This window comes from Chiroxiphia lanceolata, chromosome 9 (assembly GCF_009829145.1).
Source record: "Chiroxiphia lanceolata isolate bChiLan1 chromosome 9, bChiLan1.pri, whole genome shotgun sequence".
In the NCBI taxonomy this organism is placed as follows: domain Eukaryota; kingdom Metazoa; phylum Chordata; class Aves; order Passeriformes; family Pipridae; genus Chiroxiphia; species Chiroxiphia lanceolata.
The window spans coordinates 31,240,200-31,252,585 of NC_045645.1; the positions used below are offsets into that span (position 1 = coordinate 31,240,200).

Here is a 12,386-nt window from a genome sequence, read left to right on the forward strand (position 1 = left end):
TCAGATGGTGCAAGTCTTCTGTTTTGGGTGGTAACTTGTGTTGTTTCTAGCTGATGTAATTATAAAGAAGGTGTGGAACTGCTCCTTCTCTTCCGCTTGAAGAGTGCTTCGTCCTTCTGCTGGACATAACCAGCTGTGGAACTTCTGCACTGTGTACAACACTGCCTTGGTGACAGCCATTAAATTCTTCCAGTAGAGCTTTTCTCTTTCTCACTTCCTTTTCTTTATACACAAATTAAAAAAATCCTGAAGAACATTTGTTTAAAACTGTTCCAGAGTCTCAAATGTGTCTCTAAACACAAATCTGAACTTTTCCCAGAGAGCTTTTAACATGCCACCGCTGGTACAACATTCTGGTATTGCCACATCTTGTAAAATTCCATCTAGAATTGCACAGTTTCGTCAGGACTGGCTGATTTCTGCTTTAATTTTCACTTGCCTCCAAATCTACGTAAAATACTGCAAGTTAGTGCCATCAGCCTGGTGCAATTTGCAGTGAGTAGCTGAAGTGATGAAGCCGCTGGCAGCTTGCAGCATGACTGGCTTTTTGAGAGTGAAGGAAGCCTGCTTGTATTCCCACAAAGAAATCCAACTTCCCTACTTTTGAAGCACTCAGTCCCTTTAATTACAATTTCTGCAAAGGAAGTGTTTTACCTGTGTCTAGAACCAACCAGCAGAGGTTGCCATTGATTTTCCCTGTTACCTACTCAGCAGAGCCTGATTTCTTGTACCAGAGCTGAATATTTGGCTGCCACGAGGGCTTGTTGTCAGAGTTTGGCACTCTGGGCACACACAGCCGGCACCAGCTGGGGCTGACCTGGGAACAAGGTGACTCAGTGGTCACTGTGACATCTGGGAGCTTTAGTAGTTCCCAGTCCTCAAATCTGTATGGAGCAGGATGCACTGAGCATCCTGTGGTCCACTTTATGTCACGCTTTACCTTTGCTTAGTTGATGTGCCCTTGTGCCTTTGGGGCTTTCTGATGTCCATTTTAAGGTGTTCTGGCCCTTTATGTCCCTACTGCCAACGAGCCGGCCCAGGGAGGGGGTGGAGAAGTCCAGATTCCTGCCATGCCTGTGCTCACCGTTGTTGTTCTCCTCCTCCCTCACAAGAGTGAAAGAGGAGGAATAAAAATTGCTCTCTGTTATTCTGCCCGTGGTACAGATAGCTCGGGCTTAACGCTATGCTTAGGGGCTAAATTTAGTCATTAAGTCTATTGTTTCAGCCATTTGCCATTCTGAGGTATCAGAGCAAGTTTAATATTTATTAAATCCTCCGATGGAAGACTTTGGAATGATCACACGCCCTTACTGCAAACCACTCTTACATTGCTGCAGTTTGTGCTGCCTCACATTGCTACAGACTTGTCATTCAGCCTTGAATATTCGCTCCAGGCAGTACTCGAAATACAAGATGTTAACCCAGGAGCAGCTTATTAAAATTTTGCCTGTGGTTTGCCTGGGAACTGAAAGGATTTAAATCATTGTAGTTTCTAATGACTTAGTTGGTTAAAGCCTCCAGTACCATCCCTGACACATCTTTTGCTGATCGATAGCCCAAAATGCTGTTCTGTGGTTGGTATTTTGGTACCTAAATCTGCTGTTTCACTGTCTAAGGACGCACGGGGTGGCTGTGTGAGGTAACTTTGATGGTTGTACTTCTGTGACTGGGTTTATTTTTGGAAAGCACGAAGTAAACAAAAGTTAGGAATCCTTAATCAGGGAATAGCAGCATCCGTTTGCAGGAGTAGAGAGCTCAGTTAATTGGGTTAAGTTTGGAAAGTAATGTGCTACTCACAAGTATTTGTATTTAAACTGATGTTGAAGCAATTAGAGATTGGTACAGTATTGAAACCAGGAGCAGATGAGTTTTATAATCTATATATTGAGGATGGAAGTAATTAATTAGGGGAAGTAATTAAAAAGGGGGGAGGGGCTCTAATTGTCTTTTAAGCAAGACTAGAAAATTTGTATCAAACCAGGGCAGGTATTTCGCCGGGCAAAATTGTAACACCTTTGCCGAGGTATTAAACCTCCGCAGGTGACGCCTGAAAAGCGCACCCCGTGGCTCCCGGAGCGGAGTCCCTCGGCTACCCCGGGTCGGTGCGGCGGGCTCCGCTCCGCTCCAGTCCCTCCTCCCCGCCACCCTTCCCGGTGCCAGCGGCGGCGCCATTGGATGTACCGGGAGCAGGGGAGCGGCAGGCACCGCTCCAGCGCCGGCGGGCTGCGGCGGCGGGAGGAGGAGGAGCAGGAGCAAGAGCAGGAGCCAGGAGCGGGCTCAGGTGCAGGCACCGCTCGCACGGGGGAAGCAGCGCCAGCCGCTTCAGCCGCACCGCGCTGACAGAGCTCCCCGGCAGAGGATGCGTGTAGGTGAGAAAGCTTCTCTATTACTTTAGCGGGGAATTAGAGGAAGGAGTGATTTTTTTTTTTTTTTTTTTTTTGGTATCGTTGCATTATAGACAAAGGGAGCGAATAGCCGGAAATATTCTGGGATGTTATAAAACCTAAAAGGACTTTACAGCGTGGTGATACAAGACAGGAAATGAACTCCGAAAAGAATGCTTTCTCTCAAAGTACTGCGACAGAATTGAACATTGAGCTCTTCTGGTGTCTGAAATTCCTCCCGAAGACACGGCAAGGACTATTAAAGTCATCTGAGAGATCCTGGTACTTTTAAAGAGACTTAAAGCAAATGCCAGCATAATATCTGAATGACCTTGGAGATTATTTCATGTGGATTCATTAATTTTCACTACCAGTCTTCTAGTCTCAGGAACTCTAGGATTAAAGATGGTTTTAACGTTTTAGGGGCCTTTCAAAAAACAAGATTGTATACATTTAAGTACCTGCCTAATGGTTCCTGAACTAATCAAGCATTTACTTAGAACTGAACACAGAAGATCCTTTCTTTTAACATTTTCTCTCTCCATAACTTTGACTAAAATGAACAAGGTGATGTCCTGCAATTAGAAGAGCATTTCTTTTAAAGCAGTTATTTATTATGCTGATCATCTAATAAATACAGAAACCCTAAACCCCTGAGAAGATGAAGCTGAATAACAGAATAATGGAGTAGTAAACAATGGCAGCTTTTCTAGTCAAATCAGCATTTCATTAGCTTCCCAGCAGAATGCAGATGGAAGTTTCTGAGCTCGTTGTGTGGGGGTTTGTGCAATGATTCAGGTGTTGCTACAGAGGTGAGCAATATCATGGCTATACCTATGAAATCCTGAGTACTGATCCACTGTAGCAGATATGGCAGAGTTTCCAAAGATGATTATTTTAAATTGCCGTTGCTGCAATTAAATTCAAGAGGATTTATTTTGTCTCTGGGGACATTGAATTATGGGTCTCACATTAATAATTGTAATGGACTATAACTGTTTGAAGGAACTGTGAATATTGACATAAGTCTCCAAATTCTATTCTTAAATTATTTTCATTTTCAAGTGAGTAGACACAATCTTCCTCATTGTATGTTAGATGTATGTTTTCTTTCTTAGGAGTCAGAGGACAAGTCTGCCTCATCCCCCACCCATCTCCCTCCAAATAAAATTCATTATTAATACCCAAACAGTGGTGAGTCTATTGGAATTAACCTTGACAAAAATGTTTTCCTTACCTTTCCAACGAATAGCATGGATAAGACGGAATACCATCTCCTGAATGGAACCAGGAAAGACAGCATTAGAGGATGAACTTTTTCCTTTAGTCTCCAGTGAATCTGTGATTTAAACTGAGACATTATAAAGATTATCTCCAGTAACTGCTGGTCCAGGAAACCTGAGCTGTACTGAGGTTCCTCCTTCCCTTCCTCCCCCTCTCGCCAGTATATTCCAAAGCAAAGGACCTTCTCAGGAAAATAAGCAGTCAGAGATTTCCCTCCCCTCCTTCCCTGGGAAATGAATGTGTCCCTTTTGTCAGTTTTTATTTCTGTATTTCTGGGTACCTGCTTGTTTTAGAAGTGCCTTGTGTTTGCTAAAGATGGGTCAAGAGCACTGGAGGAGCTGATCAGTGGCCTTTCTCTTTCTGGCTTTTGTTTTTCTTTTCTTTCTTTCTTTCTTTCTTTCCTTAAAGCCAAGGTGTGCCAGAGGTGATGCACTGATGCTGAGGAGGCATCAACAGCTATGGGACTGTAATCCCCTCCCATGTAAGCACTGGCAGTGTCTGCAAAGAGAGATCTGGAGTCGCTGGAGCAGAGTTTAGCTGTTGTTCAGCAGGTCACCTGCTCACTCAGGCTCAGATTGCAGTGTTCCCTAAGCACAAAGCATGAACCAGTCCCGATGGATTGAATGGAGGACTCTGAATATGAGCAGTAGTGTTATGAACATATCTGAGCACCTCTCCTGCCCTCTTGGATTTGGTCACTACAATGCAGTTGACATCTGTATCCTTGAGACAGTCGTTATTGTCTTGCTCACATTTTTAATCATTGCGGGTAACTTAACTGTGATATTTGTTTTCCACTGTGCTCCACTCCTGCATCATTACACCACCAGCTATTTTATTCAGACCATGGCCTATGCTGATCTTTTTGTTGGAGTCAGCTGCTTGGTTCCTACTCTGTCACTGCTCCACTACCCGACAGGTGTCCACGAGTCTCTGACTTGTCAAGTTTTCGGATATATCATCTCTGTGCTCAAAAGCGTGTCTATGGCATGTCTGGCTTGCATCAGTGTGGATCGCTATCTCGCTATAACAAAGCCTCTCTCCTATAACCAACTGGTCACCCCTTGTCGCTTGAGAATCTGCATTAGTTTGATCTGGATATACTCTTGCCTGATCTTCTTACCTTCCTTTTTTGGTTGGGGAAAACCTGGTTACCATGGAGATATTTTTGAATGGTGTGCTACCTCCTGGCTAACTAATGCCTATTTCACTGGCTTTATTGTGTGCTTACTCTACGCTCCTGCTGCCTTTGTCATCTGCTTCACCTACTTCCACATCTTTAAGATCTGCCGGCAGCACACCAAAGAGATAAACGATCGGAGAGCTCGCTTTCCGAGCCACGAAGTGGATGCTGCTGGGGACACCGGGCACAGCCCTGACCGCCGCTATGCCATGGTTTTGTTTCGGATAACCAGCGTGTTCTACGTGCTGTGGCTCCCCTATATCATATACTTCCTGCTGGAGAGCTCGAGGGTGTTGGAGAACCCTGCACTCTCCTTCCTAACGACATGGCTTGCTATAAGCAATAGTTTCTGCAACTGTGTGATTTATAGCCTCTCCAACAGCGTTTTCAGGCTGGGACTGCGGAGACTGTCGGAGACAATATGTTCATCTTGCACGTGTTTGAAAGACAGGGATGTGCGGGACCCGAAGCCGAGGAAACGGGCTAACTCCTGCTCCATTTAGAGACAACGGGCGCATGTAATCAAATGCAGAGTTTCAATAGTATCTGCTGTGTCTGGAAACTGGCCAGAGAGAAATGTTTGCTTGAACAGCTTACCGTGGTGTTAGAGGGAGTTTAAAAGGGATCATGGAAAAGGAAAAGGCTGCTGTGAGAGGGGTCACTGGACTCTGGGGGAACTGTGAGGAGAGCAGTTCCACAGAGACGATGAAGAAAGTCAGGACTAAAAACCTTCCAAAGGGCGTGAAGTAACTACCAGTAACTATCAGAGGAGGTTCCTCATAAAATAAATAACTTAGTTACTACCTTATGTTTTACCCCTTGTAGACAAGCTGTCCTACTATCTTTGTGTCAGAATATACTGTAGCCTTCTGAATCTCAATATATTTAAGAGGAAGCAATCAACATCACAGTAAGCAGCTATCCATAAACTATATACCTGAGGACTGTAGTAGATACTGCAGGTTAATAATCAGCTCTGTCTCTGCTCCTATCCTATACAATTTTCAGTTGTATAATGCATAAACCCTGCCCTGGGCATGATGCTTTGGGATTAACCGGCACATTTTGGTACCACTGTCAGAGGAGCTCTCCCTCTCCTTCTCATTTCCCCTCTTTTCCTCCATGCTCTGCATCCCTAGATTCCATTGCGTCCGGGGGGAGTTTAGTTTTAGGGCACCTACGAGGTAAACTGAGTTTCAGACCATTATTCCTGCAGAAAGCACAAGCCCTTCCTGGCTGGCTGAGTGACTACAGCTGCCTGTGCCCAAGGACTCCTTCAGTTGATCCCATTAAATCAGCACACGGTATCCATGTAGTGTCCTTTAAGGTGTACTAAAGCTTTTCCTTATTGGCTCCACAGACACTCCTAATGCAGAGATGATAATGGCACATAGCAGTGTGTCAGCACTGCTTGGAGAATTCAAACTAACCAGCCCTTCTCTTTGGGAAGTCTAAATTGCTCACTGTTGTAGCTGTCAGTCCATTGTGTGAACCTCGCTTGCACATACTGTACTTTTTTTATTTTTTTTTTTAAGGGAAAATGTAAATTGTGGTCTGTGCCTAATGTTTTCCTAGCACATGGAATAGGTCAATGCTACAGGGTTAAAAAAAATTTACACTTGCTTTAAGAGAAACACTTCTGTGCCGTTGTTGAATAGCTGTTTGTTAGACAAGTGTTCTCAGAGGAGTTGAACAAGACAGTTTAGTCTTAATTACAGGCCAAGAGCTTCAGTATTTCCTTTTGTACTGAACTGACTTTCAGGTCCACTGATGAAATCTTTCTGATTTTGCAAGGGCGCACATTAGGTTTGTGTAATAAATTGCCAGGGGTTCAGATGCATGCCAGTCGATACAATATTTAAATTATGATTTTGAGCCAAATGTAATTTTCTTAGATGGTTATTGGCTTTTAAAAAAGGGCCCAATTATTGATTATTGGTGCCTTTTAACACTGCACTATTATTCCTTCTTTCACCAAAATGCATATGTTAAGATTGTGCCTATTACTTTTGTGATGGAAGCTGACCACGTGTGCACACTTGTGGTTTGACTCTAGAGCTCCCTTAATTCTGTACTCTTTGTTCTGTTGAGGTGGTTCTGAACCCCTGTACATTTTTTTTAAACCTGTAAGAAAGTTGAAACAATGGAATAAAGTAGTTTTATGTCTATCAAACCCAGCCTTGGCATTAGTTCCCTGATGTCACCCTCTGTTCTCTGTGAAAATTCTTTTGGGTGAAGGATTTCAAATCCAGACCTCAAAGCTGCTCACCTGTCTAAAACGTTCAGATACCAGTTTCTGGCATTGCACAGTTTTCAGAGCAGGTTCAAACATGACTTCAGACATTCCTCGAGCTGAGCCGAGCTGTTGCTGACAAGCAGCTCTCGTAGATATTAGGGAAAAATAAGTCCTATCTTTCTCATGGATCTGGTAATGCTCCATGTCTGCAGAAACGTGTCTGCTGCCTTCTTGTGACAAGTTGCTGTTTATTTCAGAAGGCTCTTTTTGGCTGACTGCTGCTCTGTAAGGTTGTGTAACCCCAGCTGTTCTTACAAACACAGCTTGGGTTCACTTCGCTTTGTCATTAGTGTGTCACTGTGTCCTGCTCAGTAGGCCCTCGGTGTGCAGGGCTCAGGTGAGGAGCAGTGAAATACCTCATTTCTCACTGCTCCCAGGGCTGCTTTTGTACCAGTAAAGTCATTTCATACCTGTGCTCCAGCGCTGGCCGCTTAATGCTTCTGCTTTTCGTTGGCACTTCAGGGGACAAGTTTCGGTGGGACCTTCTGAAATTCAGGAGGTCTAGGAAGTGCCTGAAGTTGAATTAACACTTAGTGAAGCCAGGCTGGGGGCAGCAGCTGCGTGGTGAGCGTGGTACTGTAACTGCAGACCTGCAGGAGCACCACTCAGCTGTGGCCGTGCCTTAGTTGAACCCTGTCGGTGTGACCTCAGCAGTGCAGTTGATTTTCAAGCTTTATTGCCTGAAAATGGGAGGTCAGAGAGAGGGTTTGGCCTCCAGGGCTGCAGCACGAGGTTTACTCACCCTGGAGGGCAGAGCTAGCAATACATTCCTCTCTACCATATGGAGTTGTCAGGTGGAACTGGAGATTTCCTTTTCCGTCAGGCTGCTCTTGGAGGCAGAGAGTATACTAGAAATCCAGTACCCTGCAAAGAACTTGTAGGTTCCAAGGTTCTTCACCCCCTTTTTTCATTTTTTTTGTTGAATATTGTTGCTGCAAGAACATTAATTCACTTACCTGGACGCTGAATTTCACCTGCTGTAAAATCACATTTCAAACTGTTCTCTATAAATCTCCTGGCATCTGTCAAATTATACATCCTCAGCAGACTTAAATATTGCTTTTCTTCTTGCTGTTTCCCAGGTGACAGGATTTGACCTGGTACTTGGTCGCATGAATCTTTTAAATTTAGTAAGTGTGTTTCATTTTTTGGAAGTGTTTTCTGAACTCATGATTTAAAATTTTTACTTGAGGGAGGTTTGTTATTATTTTACTAATGCTGTCTGGGGGTTCCAACTGGTGCTAAATTCTCTTCCAAAATCATAAGGCTGGGCGTTTTAGCGGATTAAAGGAGTCACAGAAATTCCAGTCCCCCGATCTGTCATTTTTGATTTACATTCTGTCATTATATGAAGTCTCATGTTTTTGTACAAAAATCTGATTAAAGAATGAGACTTTTAAAGCTGGCATTTGGAGCACACATCCCACTTTCATGTGCCTGAAGATCTTTTTGATTTGTGAAATACCTGGTAAATAGGTGAGCAGAGACTAACTAAAGAAGTTGAGAGGAAAAATATGTTGTTGATAACAGAGGTGATAAAAATTAGCTATAAGAAGAAAACATACATAAAATATTAAATGAAAAAATGAAGAGATAGACCTAATAGATAACTAAAATAAATATGTATCTAAAACCCTCCTTTTTGCAGGTAGTTTATATTGTGCTCTTGCATTTCTCTCGAATACTTCTGTTTGCAGTGCCTCAGAGGCAATGTCAAGGGCGATTGCCTCACCATTTTTGGAACCTCATGTCTATCAGCCTCAGGAAAAGTCCCAAAAATTGTGTGATGGCAGCAAAAGCACTGCCACAAAAGTAATCTTTCCTTTACCAAATTTGATGTGCTTCCTTATTTTCTGGAATGGCTAAGAGATTTTCTCCTTAAAATACTATTCTTTAAAGGGAAGAGGAATTGTAGTGATGAAAAGCACGTTGATGTCTTTTAAAAGTTTACTTATTGTCCTAAAGTAAGATATTTTTCCCCTCGCTTTTGCTTAAGAATCCATTTTGTAGCTGTACTTGGTCAAGCACGAGATATTGTGCAAGGTTTATTTTTGTACTTCCTCTGCTGAGAAGTTGGGAAAAGTTACTTTACTGAGCCTCCTTTCACAGGTACAGTTTAGGAAGACCTTTTAGAATTCTTGGTTTTGTGATTAATTTAAATTCATTAGTGTTTGTCAGTGGAATATCCATAAGCACACTTAGTTTTTGCACTCAGCAAAAGTAGTAAAATGTCCTTTTTTGGGTAAATGACCCCAGCGGTTGATATTCCAGTTGACATGGAATGAGGAGTTCTGTCATTATCGATCTCATCGCAGTGTGGGAGTGCTTTCTCTTCCCGTGTGACAGTTGGAGCTAAACTTGTAGATACACTGAGGTTTTATTTTTTAAAGCTGACGTTGGACTGCTGAGGATCTCTAAGTCCCCAAACCGCTGGGAATATCCCTTTAACAGCTCCCCAGCTCTGTTGCTGAGTCCCTGGAACACAATGGTCCTGGAGCTGAGTTTGCCAGGGAGCAGTGCCAGAGGTTCAGCAGGCCAGTGTTGCCGTGGGGGAGGAGTGTCAGCGAAGGTGGCAGTGGCCTCCCCAGCCATCCGGCAGGATCAGCTAATTTGCAGATCTTTCAGTTTCCTTGTTGTCACCAAAAGGAGAAGTTCAAGTCTTTGACTTAATCCCTGCCACCTGTTCCCTCTGACTCCTGTTTTTTTTATGGATGCAGTAGTGCATCGTTCTGCTGAAGAATTGAATTAGATTGATTTGGTTGGGCTTTTTTGTTTGAAATACTTCATGTATGTCATGTGAATGGCCAAACCAAAGGTGAATTTGTTGACAAGATGCCGATGAATTTCTACGACTTTCCAGAAATGGCAGCATCACTGAGGTAGTTTTCCTGTCACCTGCAGCGTTGCCTGGAACATTGCTTAAAGATTTTGGCTAACCAAATGGAGTTCAAAGTAATGCCTGATTTTTCCCCCCTGTTTTACATAGACATGTTTAAATTTTTTTTAAGTTATGTACTGAATTTATATACACAGGTCTCTGCAGTCGTTTTTCATTTGTCAACAGAAGTCTTTACCGTTACAGCTGATGGGGTAAAAGTGATGTAGAAGGGTATTTAAGAGGAGCTTCCTTCTTGCAGACACTGATCTACTCTCTGGTGACCAGGGACAGGACCCCAGGGAACGGCTGGAGCTGTGCCAGGGCAGGGTCAGGTTGGATCTCAGGAAAAGGTTCTTCCCCCAGAGGCTGGTTGGGCACTGCCCAGGCTCCCCAGGGCAGCGGGCACAGCCCCAAGGCTGCCAGAGCTCCAGGAGGGTTTGGATGATCCTCTGGGGCACAGGGGGTGACCCTTGGGGATGGGTCTGTGCAGGGCTGAGGGTTGGACTGCAGGAACCTTGTGGGCCCCTTCCGACTCGGCATATTCAGCGATTTTTCCAGTCATTCTACAGTGCAATGATTCCTTTCTCAATCTAATATTAGGACAATCCTCTGGGCTCTGTGAGCTGTAAGTGCTGAAGGAGTGGGATGTGAATGGAGAGGAAGCCGTTAATGGCTCCTTGCCCCAGCACAGCCCCAAGAAAATACTGAAACCCCCTCACTTCTGCATCCATAGTTTTTGTGGCCTCTTCTTTGTGCAAGGACTGTGAAAGGTAGGATGAATGTAAGGAAACTTTAATGCTTTCAGCTGCACTGACAAGTGGCTAAGAAAAGTGATTTCAGGCAGTAAAATCTTTGGGATTTTATCCCAGCCTTATGCTGACTGCTACCAGGCTTAAACCTTTGGAGCAGGATGTGACAGCAGTGCTGAAGGGTTTTCGTTTTAGCTACTGTGAGATCGGACTGGACAAAGAAGAGGTGATTGAGTTCAAAAATGAAACTTCTGTAAGTGCAGTGATTACCAGGGAGAAGAGTTTTGCTTTTCCTGAGTGATGTTTATCCTTCCTCAAAGCCCACAGTCTAAAGTTTACAACTGGCAGTGTTAGAAAAAGGGACAGACATCAAGGTTTTGAGAAGGAGAAGCTCAGCTGTGTCAGTGTGAATTATGTGAGGGCACTTCTGCGTCTTGACAGAATTGCTCTTTGTTTCTTATTTTTCTTTAAGCGAAATTAGATGTCTTTTTTTCCCTTCTTCTGGAAGTTATTTGAATAAGCACAAATTCTTCTCATCATGGAAGAAGTCCATTTGTCCCTTCCAACTCAGCATGTTCTACAATCCTATGAGGTAGTTAAATGAAGGATACGATGGTGGTTTGGGCAAGTTTAACAGAGGGTCCTGGAGAGAACCAAGTATATTGCTTGTGAAACATGTACTTGGAATTTCATACAGTTTGGGCAGGAAAGTCTTTAAACACCTGTACAGGTGAGGGTTTCCAGTCCTTGTATGATCTCACCAGTGTTATTTATGCTTCTGCAGGTACTATTGACAAGTTCTTGTGTGACATCTAAATTTAGAATTATAAATGGACAAATCTGTGACCAGGCAAATTTGTTCTGCCCTGGGAAAGGCACTGGCAGAACCTCCTCTTCCCTTGGCTGTTTGGGGTCACCGGCAGCTCAGCACAAACCCATTTTTGGGTACCAGGATGAGGGATGTGCCTGCCCTCTGCTTAAACTCTTTCTCATGGAGTTAATCCTTCACAAAGGGGTGAGAGACAGGTGAGGGCAGCAGTGCCTTAAACTGCCTCAGCAAGGATTTTGCAGAGTTCTGTTTATTAGGGCTTTTAATGGTAAGGAAATTCATTGTCATTAAAGAAAAGAGAGATCTATGTGCTTCAAGTAATGAGTTATTATTGGGTCAAGAACAGATTAGTCTGGTTTTCATCTGTGCCCTCAACAGGCCAATGGAGCCTTCCTAAGAATTTGACTGTACTCGGGTGGATTTTGGACGCTGCAGTTTTTATAGGGAGTTTTTATGCAACTGTACGTACAGAAGGGTTGTAAACAGTCATTTCATGGCGAGGTTTCAGTGGCAGCTTTATTTCATTTAGGGGCCTTGGGGACCACTTTGTGGCTCGAGTTGGAGAAGCACTAAGGGTGTGCTAAAACTGCCAAAGCCAAGGCAACAAACACAGCCTAGAAATGCAAGACCTGTATCCGCAACTTGTAATGTTGGATATTCTCCAGGCAATATCTCATGTTGGCTTATGAAGGTGCCACACAGAAAAGCCAGAAATTAGCATGTAGTTCTGCTTATATTCGTTATCATAGTTAAATTTAAGATTTTTGATTTTTTGACTCAGGA

At 43.6% G+C, this 12,386-nt stretch overlaps 2 protein-coding genes across 10 annotated transcripts in view; both read left to right on the forward strand.

Annotated features, from left to right (window-relative positions):
- The window catches only part of RABGAP1L (RAB GTPase activating protein 1 like), a 225,841-nt gene that overhangs the window by 69,600 nt on the left and 143,855 nt on the right, over positions 1-12,386 (forward strand). The window lies entirely within an intron of this gene.
- On the forward strand, positions 2,236-7,028 carry GPR52 (G protein-coupled receptor 52). 2 transcript variants are annotated; one of them, XM_032697215.1, is made up of 3 exons: positions 2,247-2,369; positions 2,459-3,196; positions 4,077-7,028. In XM_032697215.1, the coding sequence occupies exon 3, from the start codon at positions 4,269-4,271 to the stop codon at positions 5,352-5,354; it is 1,086 nt and encodes a 361-aa protein (XP_032553106.1). In that variant the 5' UTR covers positions 2,247-2,369; positions 2,459-3,196; positions 4,077-4,268; the 3' UTR covers positions 5,355-7,028. The 2 variants fall into 2 exon arrangements, with proteins under 2 accessions (XP_032553107.1, XP_032553106.1); XM_032697216.1 differs by lacking the exon at positions 2,459-3,196 and having other exon boundaries at positions 2,236-2,369.